General features: G+C 33.9%; 1 protein-coding gene across 1 annotated transcript; it reads left to right on the forward strand.

Moving 5' to 3' along the window:
- The first annotated feature begins 760 nt into the window (after nt 1-760).
- On the forward strand, nt 761-7,871 carry LOC122296201 (glutamate receptor 2.8-like). Its single transcript, XM_043105691.1, has 5 exons — nt 761-1,071; nt 3,475-4,811; nt 5,194-5,503; nt 6,603-7,009; nt 7,113-7,871. Exons 1-5 carry the CDS (start codon nt 804-806, stop codon nt 7,770-7,772), a joined length of 2,982 nt encoding a protein of 993 aa, XP_042961625.1. The 5' UTR covers nt 761-803; the 3' UTR covers nt 7,773-7,871.
- Nucleotides 7,872-21,153: the final 13,282 nt, after the last annotated feature.

The following is a 21,153-nucleotide window of genomic DNA, read 5'->3' on the forward strand; positions in this document are numbered from 1 at the left end:
AAACCACACAACAGCGCCTATATATCAGACAAATAGCATCTTTAGTCGAGTCAAGTAAACGACTGTATATCATACAAATAGAATCTTTTGTGTATGACCAGGTCCTCCCATCTTCGTGGAATATTACATATACTTAAATGATGATGAGGACCATGGATTAATAATATAATATTAATATCAGACTAATAATATAATATTAATCAGATAAATAGGATGATCCAAGGACACCCTCCAAATATTTTGTTCTTTAGCTCTTCCGTTTGGATAATTTGTTGTTTTTAAATTTGTTTCAATTATATGTTGTATAGAATACCTTTTGTTTTTTGACTTATTTTGAATACTAATTGTGAAATTATCATTTTTTTTTTAAATTTAAAATTTTAAAATAAATGATAATTTCACAAAATACATATAAGAATTTCTATTCTGAGTTTGAACTCGAACTCTATACTTCACTCGTTCAATTAAATATTTAATGTGTTAGACCCATTTCTTAATGGACCCTACTGTCCAAACGAGTCCTATACTTGCCATATATTGAAATATGCATATGCAGCAAAACACATATATTATGGAAATAATATTTAATTAAGTATCAATTTTCTTTCATTAATCCAGCCCCAAGATGACTTTCTTGTTACGCCAATTTGAACGGCCACAATTAATTAATTAGTTGGTCGCTTTCATCTTCTTGTGATCTTACGTGTTCAACTTTCTAGTCAATTGAATAAGATATCCCTATAAATAAGATTCTTCTGCTTGACAAATGAATCTTAAAAGCTTGATTCCAAACCTAATCAACCATGAGGGTGGCTACCAGAGTTGCTTTGTCTCTTTTCTTTTTCATTGTGACTTCTGGAAGGATTTTCATGGGAAAGGCACAAAACAAGACATTCATCCCAGTTAATGTGGGTGTCATTCTGGACTTGGATACATGGAAGGGGAGGATGGGACGGAGTTGCATCAACATGGCTCTTGCGGATTTCTATGCCTCCAACAGTCACTACAAAACCAGGCTGGTTCTTCACACCAGGGACTCCAAACATGATGTTGTTGAAGCGGCTGTCGCAGGTTCCTCTCTCTCTCTCTCTCTAACACGCACACATACACACACTTATCTTGTCTGATTTAAGGATTGCATTAGTACTAGATGATGATATAAATCAGCAGCTTCTTATATATATATATATATATATATGCGTGTTCTTATATTCTTTCATTATCTCCAGTGTTTTCCTTCCAAGCTGCCAGGTGATGTGTAACCCCTGGTCCTTTGCGGGTTTAACAATGGACTAATGACAATATGAGTGTGAATGTGATTGCAATAAAGAAAGACACACAATATATAGAGAAACATCAAATGATTGCTTTAATTATTCTATTTGAGTGTATTCTATAATGGGAATTCAGAACGTTGGCGATTTAAATATTATATATACATATATATATATATATATATATATATATATTTATATGTATATATCATCAAAATCAATAATATCATAGCAGTAGATGGTTTTAATTGATATTATGATATTTAAGAATTCCCAGCAATTTAAGGAAATTAATTGGAACTTGGAAGATCAAGTACTGCACACTCATGTGGTTCATTAATTAAGATCTCATTTGGTTACACAGATGAGATGAAAGTCGAAAGTTGAATAAAATATTATTAAAATATTATTTTTATTTTAGGATTTGAAAAAGTTGAATTATTTTTTGTATTTTATTTGAGAGTTTGGAAAAATTGTAAGGATGAGATAAGGTACAATGAGATGGTATAGTTTATAAAAACAAACCATGCCTAAGTTTTAAATTGATGAGAAATTAGGATCACCTCACTCTCTATCTTAATTTGAAAACATATAGCTCAAGGTGTTAGAGAATCTCTACATATCTATGCTCTGGCTACCACTTTAGTGAATGTTCTAATTTCATGCACGGATAAATTAATTAACAGATTTCGCATATCATCCATGTCACGCTTTAAAATTAGATAAATAAAGAAACATCGTATGTTATTTAGATGCACTTTTAACACATAATTATAAGTATTAGCACCCTTACCACATGACTTGCCTTTGTCAAACAATATCATGATCATTGTGTGTAAAAAGCAAAGTTAAAAATTAATTAAAAAACATACAAAAATAAGTTCTCTGTACTAAAATACCCCTGCTCTGTATGGCATTGGCTAGTCTCATTTGGTTACACATATAAGATGGAATAAAATTTGAAAGTTGAATAAAATATTATTAGAATATAATATTTTAATATTTTTTTTTAAGATTTGAAAAGTTTGAATTATATATTATGTTGAAGTTTGAAAATGTTATAATGATTATATAAGATAAATGAGTCATCTCCCAAACTAAACCAAACGAAGTCAGTAGGGCTTGCTTGGATAGTGAAATGAGATAATATAGTTTTAGATAAAAGTTGAAAGCTATTGAATAAAATATTGTTAGATTATTATTTTTTAATATTATTATTGTTTTGGAAATTAAAAAAGTTGAAAATGTTTATTATATTTTGTATGTGAGTTTGAAAAAATTGTAATGATAAGATGAGACGATATTATTTTTGAATCTAAAAAGATTACCTACCTTGCTACATATCTAGAGTTGGATTAAAATACCTCTACAACAAACATCGGTTGACTAAAATGCCCCTTCATACCCTTGCTACAGATTAAACTGAGCTAAAATATTCATACTACAAATAAGAGTTGACTAGAATGCCCATCCTCCAAGTCAAACAAACCAGACAACCCAGATCAAACAAAGCATCCACAAATCAAGCCAACCAACAAATCAAAGAAACAAAACCAAACACTTGGCAGCATGAGAAGAGATCGACGGTAGTAGATCTATAATTAGACTTTAATTATATTAGTATAATCTTATTATTCAAGTTTATTAATCTTACTAATAAATTAGACACTACTTATACTATACTAGCATAATTGAATATTACTGAATTTGTATATTATTGTTAATAATAAATACTAAATTCTACCAATTAAGTTTAGTATTGAAAAAATTATAATATTAAACTTATATAGTGCCACATGTGTAAACAGTAAACCAGAAAATGGACTAGCTGGACTGGATCAAAATTAGAAAAATTGAAAGTTTTAATTTCAGTAATAAATTAATTCATATCAGTTCTTACATTTTCAAAATCGGTATACACCGATTCGGTTATAAAATTTGCTTAAATTAAATCGAACCGAACCAATTACACCATAGAGCTAGAGTTCTTGAGTTTAGACTTTTTTGTTAGTTGGAAAGGATGGCATATAAACATGTCACTTGTGAAAATTAGTCATGAAATGACTTCAGGAGAGTAAAGATTTAAATATTCTTCCAAAATTATATATATATATTGCAATAGAAATATGTATTTGAGGGTTTCGAAATTTACCTTGAATTCCATTAAAAAATAATTTTTCCTTTTGTTTTTGAATCACAGCTCTATACTTGATAAAAAATACAGAGGTGCAAGCCATCATAGGGCCACAAAACTCAATGCAGGCAAACTTTGTCATCAATCTCGGGGAGAAAGCTCAGGTGCCAACTATCTCATTTTCAGCAACAAGCCCTTCTCTTACTTCACTTAGGAGTGAATACTTTTTTCGAGTCGCTCAAAATGACTCAGCTCAAGTGAAAGCATTAAGTGCAGTTGTTAAAGCCTTTGGATGGAAACAAGTCGTGCCCATCTACATAGACAATGAGTATGGGGAAGGTATCATACCCTTCTTGATTGATGCCTTGCAAGATGTTGATGCTCGTGTTCCCTATCGGAGTATCATTGCTCCATTGGCCACGGATGATGCAATTAGTAAAGAACTTTACAAGTTAATGACAATGCAAACTAGAGTCTTCATTGTGCATATGACAACAGATCTCAGTTCTCGGCTTTTTACTAAGGCAAAAGAGATTGGAATGATGAGGGAAGGTTATGTTTGGATCGTTACCAGTGGGATAGCCAATTCCTTTAGCTCGATAGAACCTTCAGTAGTTGACTCAATGCAAGGAGTATTGGGTGTAAAGACTTACATCCCAAAGACAAAAGAGCGTAAAAATTTTACAATTAGATGGAAAAGGACATTCCAACAAGAAAATCCCAAAATTACCAATGTTGACTTGAATGTCTTCGGCCTATGGGCTTATGATGCTGCTTCAGCACTAGCCACAGCAGTTGAGAAGGTTGGGGGTGAAAATTTTGTTTCTGAACAACCGAATGCTTCTAGCAACTTAATTGATCTTGAAACTATTGGGGTCTCAAAAAATGGTCCAAAACTCCTCAAAGCATTATTGGGTGTTAGATTTAGAGGCCTTTCTGGTGCATTCAGTCTTCTTAACGGACAAATAAAATCATCAACTTTTCAGATAACTAATGTGATTGATGATATTGAAAGAGTGGTTGCATTTTGGACCCCAGAAAATGGACTTAGAAGGGAACTCATGAATTCAGTGAACAAAAATGTATATTCTACTTCCAAGAACAACCTAAGACTTATTACATGGCCAGGTGATGTAGAAATTGTACCTAAAGGTTGGGAGATTCCAACAAATGGGAAGAAGCTGCGAATAGGAGTTCCAGTGAAGGGTGGTTTTGGTGAATTTGTTCAAGTCCCACATCATGGCACTAACACAACACAGGTCAAAGGATATTCTATAGATGTCTTCGATGCTGTGATGAAATCATTACCGTATGCTGTTAGATATGAGTTCATTCCCTTTGCAAAGCAGGATGGTGAAAGCGCCGGTACTTATAATGATTTGGTCTATCAAGTATATCAAGGGGTCGGTAAAAATATTCATGCATTTTTCTTATTTAGTGTAATACTAGATATAGTTAGGGTGTGCAAGTCATATACACTCTTTTGAAAAAGAAGTGGGCTCACCATTAAAAAATAACTTTTTTCATATGGGTGGTCGGTCTCATATTTACTTACTTTTTTCGAATAGAGTGAGTAAGAGTTGCACACCTTAAAACTGCAAATATCATTTCTCTATTATTTTTCATAACTTACAAAACATTCAACCTTGCAAGCATTCATTCAAATTGAGACTGACTCTACATGCATTCAAACCCTATGGTATATATATATATGCATTATTTAATTCCACTTACAATCTAGACATAGAAATTGGCATTTTTAATGGAAATGACTGATTTTGGCAGAAGTTCGATGCTGTGGTAGGAGATACGACAATTATAGAAAACAGGTCCAGATATGTGGACTTTACACTACCATACACGGAATCTGGAGTGTCAATGGTCGTGCCACTCCGAGATAGGAGGAAAAATGCCTGGGTGTTCTTGAAGCCTTTAAGTTTGGACCTTTGGATCACAAGCGCTTGTTTCTTTGTGTTCATCGGGTTTGTGGTATGGGTTCTTGAACACCGAGTAAATGAGAATTTCCGTGGGCTTCCTTCACATCAGGTTGGGACAAGCTTATGGTATGCCTTCTCCACCATAGTTTTCGCACAACGTAAGTTCCCTTCACATATTTTCTTATGTCATTGTTAATGCCTACAATGAGAAATAATTCAAATACTAACTATCAGCATGCACGATACAAAACTACACGCTTGCATGCACACACCTTTTGTAGGATATGGTTATGACTGTTTAAGAGCTTGCTTAAGTTCTCTCTATGTCATCATGTGTCAAAATGTCCTTACATGTGAATCCCCATGTTACCGAGGTATATGAGATTTATTAATTAGTAGTCGAATTCAAGAGGGTTGTATGCAATAGAATATGATTAGTCACGTGATTAAAGGTGATATAACTACTTATAAGAGGCAACATATCATGAAGGGTTAAATTTGTGATCTTAAGGTATGCAAATCTCATGCACTCTCTTTGAAAGAAGTAGACAAATCTGGGATTCACATAAAAAATAATTTTTTTAATAATAGATCTTTTTTTTTTTTTTAACAAAAAGAATGCATAGAACTTATACGCACTATTTAAACTATATACAACGTTACTCAATATATTCAATTATACACTAAAATTATATGAATTGAGGAGCCAAGGAATTGAGGAGAGAAAAGGTTGGGTTAGAAGCGGCACTTGACATACCCCACCATTCTTGAAAGACATAACTCAAACTCTATATTCTTGAGAGATTAGACTCCTGATTAGGCAGCAAAGAACTCATTCAGACTTCCTAGCTAATTGACTTAAGAGTCCAGGAAAAATAGAAACCTAAGATTACTATGAATTGATAAATGATTATGATGATACAAATACAATTGTGTGTGTGTGTGTTTTGTGTAATGATTTAGTAATGAGTTGAACTATAACCAGCCATTCAGAAGACTTGTTGAGCGGAACTAAAAGGGTCAATATTGAAGCAACATTTTGCCAAGATTAGAGATGTGCTCATGATCATTGATCTAAATTTCATGTAAAAGAAAGAGTTTATATGGAAAGTGAACGATACCCTATTATTGACAATTATTGATCTTTTCAATATTAGTGTATTCCTAATTGCTTCTCAAATATCATATGAACTTCATAGATATTTACCATAAACTATGTACATTCCTTTCTAAAACTCTTTTGAATTGAATTTACAGGGGAGATAGTGATAAGCAATTGTGCTAGGTTTGTGGTGATCATATGGGTTTTTGTGGTGCTCATACTTACTCAAAGCTACACTGCAAGTTTGACGTCCCTCTTAACAGTTCAACAGCTGCAACCAACAATTACTGATCTCAAGCAACTTATTAAGAATGGGGAGAAGGTTGGCTACCAAAAAGATTCTTTTGTTCTAGGAATATTAAAAGAAATGAATTTTAAGGATTTTCAACTAAAGCAATATAATTCTACGGATGAATGTCATGAACTTTTGTCTAAAGGAAGCGCAAATGGTGGTATAGCTGCTGCTTTTGATGAAGTCCCCTACATGAAGTTATTTCTAGGAAAATATTGCTCAAAGTACACCATGGTTTCATCAGTATACAAAACTGATGGGTTTGGCTTTGTAAGATCATATCTCATTTGTTATTTATTATATGCTTGTTTTAATTTGTAGGTCATGTAGTTTCTCAAGTAGATTTCCTTTGTTATTTTGTCATGACTTGCAGGTATTCCCAAAGGGTTCCCCCCTTGTTGCGGATATTTCAAGGCAAATCTTAAATGTGACTGAAGGGGAGAAAATGAAGGAGATTGAAAGTGCATGGTTCAGGGAAAACACCACTTGTCTAGACCCCAACACCCCGCCTTCTTCCCCCAGTCTCGGTGTTGCTAGCTTTTGGGGCCTATTCCTCATTGCTGGGGTTGCTTCCTTGTTAGCTCTCATTTTCTCCATATCTATGTTCCTTTATAAGGAAAAGCAGCACATCTTCATGCCCTCTAATCCAAATCAAGCTGACTCGATTTGGAGAAGAATTCTTCATATGTTTAGAAGGTTTGATAAAAAGGACCTCAGCTCGCATACGTTTAGAAAGAAAACAATGTCTTTTAGAGACATTGAAAGTAGTACTCATGGTATTCATGCAAATGATGTCTCGACAAGGATCCAATGTTCGCCAAGTCCATCAAACATCATAGAACTGACAGAAACCCATTCTAGATCCTTGGAATTTCATGATTCAGGTATGTCTTTTAGAGAATATTCTGATTCCAAAACAAACGTCGGTCAGACATCTCAACTAGTAGTACCACCAATACCTAGTGAGCTCATCAGGTATCAAAATCAAGATCAAGGACTAAGAACCTCAGAAATAGAGCATGAAAACACCTAAACATTATGCATTTTGCAATCTTATTTGATTTTGTCCTTAGGTTTTTCAAGGATCTTGTGATAGCTTCCTCATGTGATTTATCATACATATTGGAGACATATATGGTCGATGTAATTAAATAAGTAAAGTAAATGTCTACTGCTAGAAGGGCCCATTGCAGTTTTTAAATACTTATCTAAGCAAACCACTATCATTGCATGACGTTGGATAATAGAATCAAAGTCCTAAACTAAAAAGTTTATTCTCTTCCATTTTTATTTGATTTTGGCTAGCTAGCATAGTTATGGATCCACTTCCTACTAATTATTTTATTCTCAAACCAGTATGCAAATCGAGCATACCATTCACATAACTTAAATGGTTAAATTTAATTTGTAAGATTCCAATTTTAAAATTTATCATCTAAACCAAATTATGACACACGAGCGCGCACTTTATTAGGTATATAGTACTCTACACATGACAGCCTTGAGAATAGAATATTTCAAGATCCAAATTTTAAAATTTCTCTTCCAATCAAATTATGACATGTATTTTATTATATAGATGTATTATTCTATGTCAGAATCCTTGCATTCAAGACAAGTGAAGAACACATTGCCAAAACCCCATGTAATACCCTATTCATCATATAATTGTGAACGATATATATTTCATGAAGTAGTTTTTTATGCATTAGTGGAAGACCAATATAAAAATTTTAGCCCCATTTCCATATAGTACCCAAGATTGCATTGCTAATCCCCAACAGATCAAGTACTTTAACATGAACTTCAAGGATCAGAAATTAACCACCTTTCCGTCTATTTAAAAGAGAAATAATTTGTACAACTTCTAAATAGACAAGCCCCATACAAGCCCTTGTAAAAAAGTGGACCACTACAACATAAATGTTTTTTAGTGACGTTTAGGAAATTGTGACAGTCCTCAAATCGTCACAAAAAGGCTTTTTCTGTGACAATTTCTGAAAACCCTCACTCAAGACATATGAGAATTTTTTGACGTTCAAACAAAAAAAAAATTACGTTCGAACATCACATATATAGAAAGTAGAAGAGTGACAAAATTAGTGCATGGTGAGCCGTATGAACAATTAACCGAGGTTTTGTTCTGTCATGGTATCGATATTTGACACATGGATGAGGATACTAAGCAGGATGAAATAGATGAGATGTTGGGTGACATTGGAGTTGAAATGTTTATGGATGAAGTTGACAAGGATGCTTCAAGCCAAGGGACTGAATTGGAGAATTTCTCTACAATGTGGGAAGATGCGAAGCGTGAGCTTTATCCAGGCTGTACAAAACACAGCAAAATGTCATTCATTGTGTGGTTGTTTTACATTAAGTCTATATGTGAGATGTCAACGAAAACAATAAACATGGTATTGAACTTATTTAATGAGATACTTCCCGAAGGTTCTGCATTGTTGAATAATTTTTATGAAGTGAAACAATTGAGAAAAGGTCTAGAGTTTGAATACAAGTCTATACATGCATGCAAGAATGATTTTGTTTTGTTTTGGAATGAGAACGAGGAAAAACAAGTTTTTCCCATAGGCGGAGAGTCGAGGTGGAAGGCTAAGAAAAATATACGAGTTAAGATATTGTTTTTTTTTTTTTCCCTTGAAACCTCAGTTGCAAAGGGGCTATGTGAAAAAAATAACTCAAGATATGAGGTCGCACAAGGAGAAAAGAGTTAAGGATAACACATATATGAGGTACATAGCTAACTCACTTGCGTGATAATCTTTTGATGATCAATACCCAGAGTTTGGCAACGACACTCGTAATGTGCATTTAGGACTCACAACCAATGGATTCAATCATTTTGGCAATATGAGTACAAGTTACAGCATTTGGACCATAGTGTTGATTCCGTATAATCTTCCACCTTGGAAGTGCATGAAGGCCCCAAATGTTTTGTTAACTTTACTTATCCTTGGCCCAAGATAACCTGGGAATGATATTGATATATTGATGCAGCCATTAATTGAAGAGATGAAAAATTTATATAGGAAATTGGAGTCAGAACTTTTGATGCATCTATGTCAACATCTTTTCAAATGCATGCTACGGTCATGTGGACGATAAATGATTTTCCTACATATAGAAATCTTTTTGGTTGGAGTACTAAAGGGAAGTTAGCGTGTTTCATGCTTAATAAAGAAATTGTTAGTGAATGGCTAAAATATTCTTAGAAGATGTGTTTCATGGGCCATCGACAATATCTATCAACAAATCATGCAAAGCGAAGGGAAGGCGCTAAACTTGATGGGAGAGTTGAGGACAGAACTGTATCGAAAGAGTTTTCTAGGGACAAGATAGTGGAACAACTAATGGAAGTTAGAGCAAAAAATTTTGGCAAGGGTCGGGGAAAGAACAAGAGGAAATGAGGCTTAACAGAATTGAATTGGACAAAGCGCAGTATTTTTCTTTTACTTATTGTATTGGTCGTCCTGCATCTTGTGACATAGTTCGGATGTACTACACATTGAAAAAAATATTTGTGCTAAAATATTGGGAACATTGATGAGCATTAACAAAATGAAGAAAAACACAATCAAGACGAGGTGAGATCTTAAGAGAATGGAAATTAAACATAATCTTTATTCGCAGATGGAAAGCAACAGGGTAGTTATGTTGCATGCATATTTTACGATGACAAAAGATGAGAGGATAGACTTTTGCAAATGGTTGCAATGTGTGAAATTGTCAAATGGTTATGCTTCAAATATCGGTAGATATGTGAGCTCTGATGACTGAAAATTACTAGATTGAAAAGTCATGACATCACATATTCTTGTAGAAATTGCTAACTTCTAATGTACATATCGCCATAACCAAACTCTATATGTTTTTGAAGGATTTGTGCTCTCAGGTTGTAAATCGAGAAATGTTGCCAAAGATAGAAGATGACATTACTACTATACTTTATAATTTCGAACAGATATTTCCGCCATTATTTTTTGATGTAATTGTTCATTTAGTAATTCATTTATCTCATGAGGTACTATTAGGTGGACCGGTGCAATTTCGTTGGATGTATCCAGGTAAAAGATATCTAGGTAGATTGAAGAGCACTATTGGGAATAAAGCCCGACCTGAGGGTTCAATAGCAGAAGCTTATATACATGATGAATAGTTGTCATTTTGCTCTCTATATCTTCGTGGTATTGAGACACGATTTAATTATGAAAAGTGAAATGTTGATCTTGCTGGTCCTCCCCCTCATGAGCTATTTGTGTTTTCCCATAATGTAAGATCTTTGGGTGCACAAACGAGGTATGACTTAATTGGTGGCGAGTTAGGAAAAGCTCGGTGGTATGTGTTAAATAATTGTTGGAAGATTAATGACTACCTAAGATATGTCGCCACATACTTAGAATAATTTTAAATTAAAAAATTTAATTACAATGAATGTTTTCAAATATTGTATTCTTTTGCACTTATATAAAGCAAGCACATGGACAAACTTAGGACAAAAGGCATAGATAATATAAGGTGAAACACGAAGAAGAATTTTCCAGATGGTTTGAATAACGCGTATGCATTTAAATGTCAAATGACGTAAATGTTTTATAAAGCATTTGAATTCTAAAGAACTAAATAATATTTTGTTGATACTTCAACTGTTAAATTCTGGAACAATGTGCTCATGATCTTGCATTAGTTTCTTTTGAATTTTTTGCATTGGCACGTGGTCCATCACACATAACACTTTGATATACTACATGTACATTTCAAGATTACAGTTTCCATACTATGGGCCGTGAAAGTAATTGAAAGACGCAAAACTGTGGAGTGTTGGTCGAGGGAAGTAATGGAACATATGATATTGACTACTATGATGTTATACGTGACATTATCGGATTGAAATACTTGGGTGAAAATGTGACATGTGTATTTAAATGTGATTGGTGTGATTTAGGCAGTTGTCGGGTTTCGATACATAGGAATAGTCACTATACGAGTGTCAATACTGCATCTAAATGGTACAAAAATAATCCACTCGTATTGGCTTGTCAAGCTGGTCAAGTCTATTACTTGATTGATCCAATGAAAGGGGCCGATGAAGATAGTGGAGAGATATCTTGGCGAGTCGTACAAAAATTTGTTTCTTGAAATATCTATAATGCAGGATTGGTAGCAAATCACAAGAATAGTGAAGATAAAGTTGACACTTCGATTGTAGATGCCTACTATGAAGATGGAGAGGGTATTAATTTATTTGTTAACTTCAGTGCGCTCGAGCTAATTCCCTTATGTAGAGATGACGTCTCACTCGTGCATCTAAAACCATCCATATTAAATGATCATTCAATTGAAGTAAGTGAAGCAAAGGAAGAAGCAGAGTTTGATGATGAAGAAGAAGAAGAATCCAAAGAGGAAGTCATTGAAGAAGACGAAGAAGAGGTTGATAATGAAGATGTTATTGAATGCGATTCTGAAACAAGTATGATCTAAAAAAATCTAAAGATCAAGAATAAAAGTGTTAACTATTTTATTTACATAGGTTACGGTACAATATCACTTTTTATAATTTATTCTAATCTAATTCTTTTATCATGTAGTCTCAAACAACGAAGAAATGTTCTAATTTATTCTAATAATTATTCTAATTTATTCTTTTATCCAAAAAGAACAACGAAGAAATGTGCCTCTCCCAAAGTCTCGAACCCGTTGACGATTCCCCAAATGAGGAATCCACTCCTCAACAAGTTGATACACAAGGGACAGACAACCAATCAACACCTACCAGTAAGAAAATGTTTTGATAATTAATTATATTTTAATACTCTAAAGACTACATTTAATAATTTTAAATATATTTACCGATGCCTTGTCACATCGTGGTTGTGACTTAACACGTGGCCTTGTGCTTGAGCAAAATAGAAGGTACAGAAAATCAAGATCACCATTCCTGTTAACTCCACTAGGGAAGTGGATGATGGTGCAACTTCGCTTTCCTCCTATGTTGGCACACTTGTCCGAGCTTATGCCTCATTTTATGTGCGCTCATGGAGAGATGTTCCGAATGAGATTAAAGATCACATTTAGAGTCGTGTACTGGTGAGTTTATGTGCCATAGTAAATTTTTTAAGAGATGTTGATTAAATATAGTTTTGACGGAATTGACCTCTTAGGATGAATTCAACCCCAATTTTGGCCATAGTGAAGATGTGTGAATTGTGAATGAGTTGATGACTACATTCTTTCGGCGTCACAATGGACGATGTCATGACCACTTCAACAAATTTGAGACGTTGGAAGAGACCACTCAGTCCCCTTTTAGAAAATGAAATTAGACGATTAAAAAAAGTGTTGTAATTTTTCACAAGTCTAGATTATTAGATATTCTAGATTTATACCCTATAACTTATTTACATTTATATTAGTTAATTAACATAGTATATAATTTTGTAGCACTTAAGTTCTATAAATGCAAAAAATAGAATGGTTTTGACTATCCACCATCGCCCTAGTTCAAGGTCATTCTAGTGTCTTGCTGATAACTAATAACTTATAGAAATTCACTAATTTTTATCATATTCTTTTATTTAAGTACTAACATTATTTTTTAAAATAACCTATGTGGCTTTGTTAAAAATTTGATGATCCTAAAAATTTCTCCCCCATTCATGTCTATCTTGCTACTCACACCGATGAACATAGTGAGTGGCTTGATTCTGTGGCTAAAAATAATTATGTAAATGATGTTATTTTCTGTGAATAAATATTATGTTTCATTTGTATTTCTTTTAATAAGTTAGTTATTGTGTGTTTTCTTTATAATTACTGGAAAAAATGATTGAGATGTAGTTAGCTTATGAGAAATCATCTCCTAGTGACATGGACATATTCATACAAGTGCTCAGGACCAAATCTGATTTTGTAAGAGATTTGGGATGTTCTTTCAAGCGTGTCAGTTTATCATCCACGACCTTGACTTCAGAAGTTAATAATCTTACTAACGATTTAGATGCAGAACATTTAGAAATTGAGTAGATGAAGTTGAGACAGCAAAAGTTGGAGTCTCTATTATCGCGATAGTATGATTTAGAGTCACGTTTGTAGAAGCAACAAAGAGACCATAAGAAAAGAATACACATTGAAATCCAAGAACAAATACAGACGGAGATGATAGTCTAGATAGAGCATGTTATGTTACTGCAGCAGAACGTAGTAGGCGAGGAAAGAAGAAATCAATTTTATCAATGTTTATAACTTTTAATCTCTAATTTTGCAACTCTATAAAACATTATTAGTTGTTAAATTTATGGTATAATATGATACAATTTGTATGTTTTTTAATTGTATAAAATTAATATTTCTAATTTTCATATTCGAATGTAAATAAAAAAACATTCAAACATTGCTTCACATTCAAACCAAAGTTCGAATATAACACCACCAAATTATAACAAATTATTTGAACGTAACGCACTTTGTTCGAACGTACCCATCCTCATACAATCTAACCATTCGAATGTTAAATCACAAAACATTCAAACGTTGACTAAAAATCCAAACGTTATGCGATTCATGTTCGAATGGTTCTCCGTTGACATTCGAATGCGACATTCAAACATCAATGGCGCAGCAAGCGTTCAAACGTAGGAGCATTCGAACATAAATATTAAATATTCTAAATGAAAACAACGCACGTCAATTTCTACCGTTCGAATGTCAATCGATCAGGTTTACATTTGAACATTTATATATACATTCAAATGTTAGTTTCTATGACAGATTTTAACTATTACAAAAAATATTACGTTCGAACGCTACATCTTACGAAAGACTTATAGCTGTCACATAAAAAAAAAATCGTGATTATTTAACAGTAAACCGTCACAAATTAGTTTCTGTGATGCTTTTTACATGATGATTGTGGTGACAATTTCAAATTGTTACAAAATAGTTTGTGACAATTGTCTTTTTCAGTGATGCTTTCTTCTGTCACAAAATCTAAATTTTGTTGTAGTGGACCCCACTTAAAAAAGTGTAAACAAAACTATTTTTTTAATAATGAGACCCACTTTTTTACAAAAAAAAAAAAAAAAGAATGATTCTTACCTATTTGAGAGTTATATATATCTAATATTATTCTTTTTTAAAAAGCACTAGAAAGCTGAGGGGCTAATGAACTCTCAAAAAGTAGAGAAATAAATAAGATCAAATGCAGTAGGAAATGTTCATTTCCTCTCCTAGGTTTCCTTCGTAGAGGTTTCCTTACTGCCCTAGTGCAGTTCAAAAAGTAGAGAAATAAATAAGATCAAATGCAGTAGGAAATGTTCATTTCCTCCCCTAGGTTTCCTTCGTAGAGGTTTCCTTACTGCCCTAGTGCAGTTTGTCCTATTTTCGTAGAGAATGATTATAGAAGATGATCTTCCAATTCTTTATACCAAGCTTTCTTTAACTGAGAAGGAAAGCAAAGATGTGGTAATAGAACCAGAAAAATTGCAGGATGTGTTGCCTCAGGGGGGAAAGTGCTTGTTTATGAAGTTGTTCACGGAAAAATATTTTAATCGGGATGCTTTTAAGGGTACGATGCGGAAAGTATGGCGGCCAGTCATGGAGATAACTTCATTCCGTCTTTTAGCTTGCTGCATTTTTTTTTTTTAATTTTCTTTTTTCTTTTTTTTTTAGTATTGAGCTTTTCTCTACCTTACATGCACATGTATAGAGATGCCTTGGGTCGGTTTGCTTGTAGACTTGTGCGAGAGTCAGAGTCAGAGTCTAATTTTTCTAATCATTTATTTGCTAATTGTTCTAATACTGGGAAAATGAGTGAACATATATATCAACCTACTAGGACACTTCAGGATTACCTCCACCCTACACGCATAGCCACACCATCATGTATCATGTTTCCAGCTAATACTTGCCAAATGGATTTTAAAATAGGGATGATATAGTTACTCCCTATTTTTCATGGTTTGAAAAATGAAAATCCATATGTGCAGATTAGGGTGTTTGAGGATGTAGTTGTAGCTTTTCATATTCAAAATGCAACTGATGACGTTGTGAGACTTAAGTTTTTTCTTTTTTTTTTGAAAGATAGAGCTAAGAGTTGGCTATACTCGCTGAGACCATGACTCATGTCTTCTTTAATAAATACTTTCCCCAACATAAGACCAACATTAAGTAAGTTGCTATAAAAACAACATCACCCCAAAATTTGAGGGGCAAATGAGATTGGAACAATAAAACCTGAGCACCAATGAGGATGTGTTGATGTTTCCTCTCTACAACAGAGTTTTGTTGTGGAGTTTTAATACAACTATGTTGATGAATGACTTCTTTAGAGATAAGATATGATGATAAAAAAAAAAAAAATTCAGTACCATGACTAGTACTTTTGTTTTTTAATCTTAATTCCAAATTGAGTTTTGATCATCTTGAATAATTGTTGAATTAGAAGTGAAACTTCAAACTTATTCTTGAAAAGGTAAACCCAAGTAGCCCGAGTGCAATCATCAACAATTGTTCAAAGAAATTTGTAACCTTCAACAGTAGGGACTGAAAAAGGACCCCAAACATCATAATGAAGAAGGTCAAAATGTAATTTAGAAAGGTTATTATTATTTGGGAAATGCAACTTTCCTTGTTTGGCTAGTGGGAAAACAATACATGGATCATTAGACACAACCAAATTAGGCACAAATTTGTTCAAGAAAGACATTCTTGAAATAGATGGATCTCATAATTGATTATGTTAAAGGTGAAACAATGAGCATTTAGAGGAAGTAAAACATGCATTTGGTAACACAATATTATTGTCATTACAATGTTTATTGGGAAAAAGTAATGGCAATTTAGGGGAAAGAAAAGTCCTTGGTTGTTGCAAGATATAAAGTCCTCCTTGTTGTCTACCCACTCCAATCAGCCTCGAGGTGGTTAGGTCCTGAATGAGACAAAGGTTAGAGGAAAAAAGGCAACAAGTGAGAGATTTGGTGAGTTTACTAACTGAAATCAATTGAAAGGTACAAGTAGGTATGCAAAGAACATCTCTAAGAATAAGATGTTCAGAAAGATTAATAGTGCCAATATGTGTAACAGGAACACATTTGCCATTTGGTAATCTGACAAAGTATTTTGAATAGGGGTGACAAATGTAAAGGAACAAATAGAGGAGATCATATGGTCTGTGGCCCCCATATCAATTATCCAACTAGAACTATAAGAACTAAATGAAATATGGCTTAGAATTAAAAAGAGAATGTTTAGAAGAAACAATACCAAATAAGGAATGATAGGAAGAAGTTACAGCATTGACCACATGGTTGGAATCATCAGACTTAGCTAAGGATTAAGAGTGAGCATAGACAACAATTGTTGATATTGAGCCTCAATCAAGGAGAATGGAGATGTTGCTGAAGAGTTATTATTGAGGATAGCTTGGTTGGCCATGGACTGCTGCTACGGCTTTTGCTTATACCTCGGAGGAAAACCATGGAGTTTGTAGCATTTCTCAACAACATGACTAGTTATTCTACAATACTTACAAGCTGGTCGATCTTTTTTAGAAAAATATTTTACATATCTCTAAGAATTAGAGTTAGCAATAAAAGGATGAGCATCAGCAAGAGTAGGAGTAACAGAGATTTCTCTTCCTGAAGAACAAGAGAAAAGACCTTGTTAAGTGGTGGTAAGGGCTCCATCAACAAAATCTGAGCCCTAGCTGAAAAAAACGATTCATTAAGTCCATAAGGAACTGTAAAATACCTTCCTGTTGAACATAAGAATTCAACATATTCATAGCACCACAAGAACACACAAGAATTTGCTTGTAATTAACCAATTCATCCCAAAGAGCCTTCAATCGAGTGATATAAGCACTAACAGAAAGTTGTCCTTGAGATAAGAACAAAATTGATTTCTGGATTTGAAAAATCCTAGGGCCATTCTTTTAAGAGAAATGTTATTTTAAATCGGTCCAAATCTCAAAAGCAGTGGTAACATACAACACACTATCAGCAATTTCAGGAGAAAGAAAGTTAAGTATCCAAGAAATCACCATGTTATTACATCATAACCATGAAGAGAAAAGTGAATCGGTGGAGTGTGTTTTAAGAGTTGTACCATCCACGAACCCTAACTTATTTTTCACAGAGAGAGCCATGGCCATCGAATGAGACCAAGTGTGATAGTTGTCTCCAAGCAAGAGTTGCATGACCAAAACAATACCAGGGTTATCACTGGGATGAAGGAAGAAGGGGCTTGCTGCATCTGGAGAGGAAGAAGAGGGATTCTAAACAGTCGGTGCCATGAGAAGAGAAGAGGAATTTCAAGAGACTTCTGATACCATATCAAGAATGAAAACCCTAGAAGGTTCTTGGATTCAAGAATACTGAAACTACCCAAAAGTATTAAAGTATGTAAAATAAAACTATTACAAGTATTTATACTGAGGGCTAAAATAAAATAGCCTAAAGAAAACAAACAAATATAAAATACAAAATAAAACACATGTACACGTGTAAAAGGACTATTTTACAACTTAATACAACTTAGCTAGTTACACACCATAGAAGCCTACAAACTCCAAAGCCTTAAACCCAAGTAGTGTTTCTTGAACCAAACAGGCAATCGAAGCAGGCAAAATAAATTGGTGTTCGTTCTGGAAAATGGTTTGTTCAATAAATCAACATATTTTTTTTTCACTTGCATGTATGCTACTTATTATTATATTAAAAATCCTAAACAGTTTCATACCACGATCAAAACAAAAACATTGAGATGGTACATGTTTTGGGGGCCAAGTTCACTTAGACAAAATAAAGAAAAGCAGTTGCATAATAATCCAGAATTTGGTAGCTTAGAAAACTTAGTAAAGGAAACAACCAATGAGTGGATCCTACATATGGTTTGCAGAAAATGAAATGGTGACCTAATCTTCCCTCGATTTTTCTAAGGGGAGTAGAGTTCTTCAATTTCTCAATTCTTAAACAACGAGATATCGATGAATAAAGAATAATAATTTATTTCCTTTTTCTACAAATTCTCAGCAGAAAAAACAAGGAATTTATCTTCTCAGAAAGTAAAAACTTTAGATAGAACATACATCACTGACTAGCATATATATGTATGTGTGTATATATATATATATATATATATAGAGAGAGAGAGAGAGAGAGAGAGAGAGAGAGAGAGAGAGAGAGAGAGAGAGAGAGAGAGAACAAAAATGAAGCTAACCTCATAAACACACATTGATGTTACGCGTGTAAAAGGAAAAAACCATTTCTTAGAATCTGATTATGGCAATCAAGAAGCCATTAAAATCGCTAGAAACAACTGGGTTTGTTCCGATGAACGGTTTCAGAGTGAAGTAATTGATGCCAAAAAGCGGTGGAAGCTATTGTCTACACCAAAATTGCAGAAGACCCATATCAGCAAAAGATGTGATTTTGGAAAAATGTTCACGCAAAAGATTGAGGCTTGAAGAGGATCCTCATATCCATATAGGATGGAGAGAATCATAGAGATGAAGACCGATCTGGTGTAGAGGAAAGAGAATGAGAGAGGGGAAGGCCACCCGTAAAGGGAAGAGTGATAGGGAGAGGGAAGAGAAAAACAGAGAGAGAAAAAGGAAAGGGATTCGGTGAAGGGAGAAAGGGATAGAAGGTGGGTGTCAAGTAGAATGGAGGGAAGAAAATAGACAAGGAATTGTTTCTAATAAAATAATACTTCGGCCTATGAACAATAACTTGCCAAAGATGACTTTATCTTTGGCTTTACTGTAGTTCAAAGCTTCAACTCTTTTATTTTAACTATTTAAATGCCAGATGATTTAAGTGATAGCTAGTCTAATATTGCATTGGCCAGCTGATGCCACTGCTCTTAGTTTTTGCTATATGAGGTCGATCAAACTAATAGATTCCTAAGCAATAATTAAAAAAGGTTTAAATTACAAATAGAAACGTTAGAGCATTGGCAATGGACTAGCCATTGCCAAGTGTAAAATTTAACTAGAATGTTCTCTTTTGGCCATAACATGAACTTCTAGCTAGAATAGTCTACATTGGACTAGCTATCTTAAAGTCTAAATAATAATAAAATATTATATATTTTAATAATATTTGATAATATTTTTTAATATTTTACAAATACACTTCATATATTAATTAATAACTTTATTAAAAAATAAAATTCTTATTTTTCAACTATAATAAACCAAAACCTCTCTGCATCAAATGGGAATGGACATTCAATTTCTCAAGATGGTGTGCCTGGAAGTATATCATGAAGTTCATTAATACTAAAATACAGGGGCATAAATCCACAGACGAAAATTAATACTAGTGGAGTTTTACACATCTAGCACCCTTTTCAATTTTCCCACGACCCAAACAATAGAAAAGATCACAAAATTAGATTAGATGGTGTCCATAGAGAATGCTGAAAATTTCAGCTAAATATGAGTAAAAATGTCAACTTTTAGCAAGCATAACACCTAAAACCCCACCAATAAATTAAGTTTAGTTTCCCTGGAATTTAAATAATTCAAGCACAAAGATGCATGTAGACTCGACCATATGATGTAGAAGATGTATCATTGGAAGATTGATAGTCAGCCATCTAACTCAATCTATCATTTTCCTTCACCCAAGTAAAGGTAAATTGACCAAGACGAATTAGAAAATTTAAGGGAAAAAATAAGAAGTAAGAATAGATACAAAAGACTCGAGGACCACCAAAAAGAAGTAAAGAATCAGTCAACGAGCAACCAATTAGATATCCAATTTCTGAAAACATTTTATGCAAAAACTCAAATAGATAAACCTATTGCAGTCAACTACAAGAGCATGATGAAACTCCTATTACACCAAAACCCGGATCTCCCTCACAAAGCGATAGACATAAAGGAAAACCCAGCACATATCCATAGCCACAGAACGACCCAGGAGCAAAATCAAGTTTAGAAGATATAGTAATGGAATTCCGTCAATAAGAATGCAGTGAGGCTAAAAGGGTAGGAGAGAGAAGGCCCGAAAAAAAGGAGTACCTGATTGCAAGGCTCACACACTTCAGTGGCTTTGTTGTGGCAGTAAAAACAAAAGAGAAGAGCACTGTCCAAAAGGGGAAAGGGAGTTGTCCTGAGAGCTTAAAGCTAGTGTAGACTAGAAAGAGAAGCTGAAGAGACCAGAGAGAGAAGCTGAAGATTAGACAAAAACCACAAAAAAATGGAACTTGAAAAACCTAAGCAAAGAAAGCCAAGAGGCAGAGCTGAGAGAAAGAGAGAGGAACTTCAAACGAAGCACAGAGAAGAGGGAGAGAAAAAGGATCCCTAACGACGACACATGAAGAGGGAGAGAAGAGCGAGGAAGAGAGACTTACGTTAATGGGAACGAAGATGACGGCAACCGTTGGAGAAG

The sequence above is a fragment of the Carya illinoinensis genome, chromosome 15 (genome assembly GCF_018687715.1).
Source record: "Carya illinoinensis cultivar Pawnee chromosome 15, C.illinoinensisPawnee_v1, whole genome shotgun sequence".
Taxonomy (NCBI): domain Eukaryota; kingdom Viridiplantae; phylum Streptophyta; class Magnoliopsida; order Fagales; family Juglandaceae; genus Carya; species Carya illinoinensis.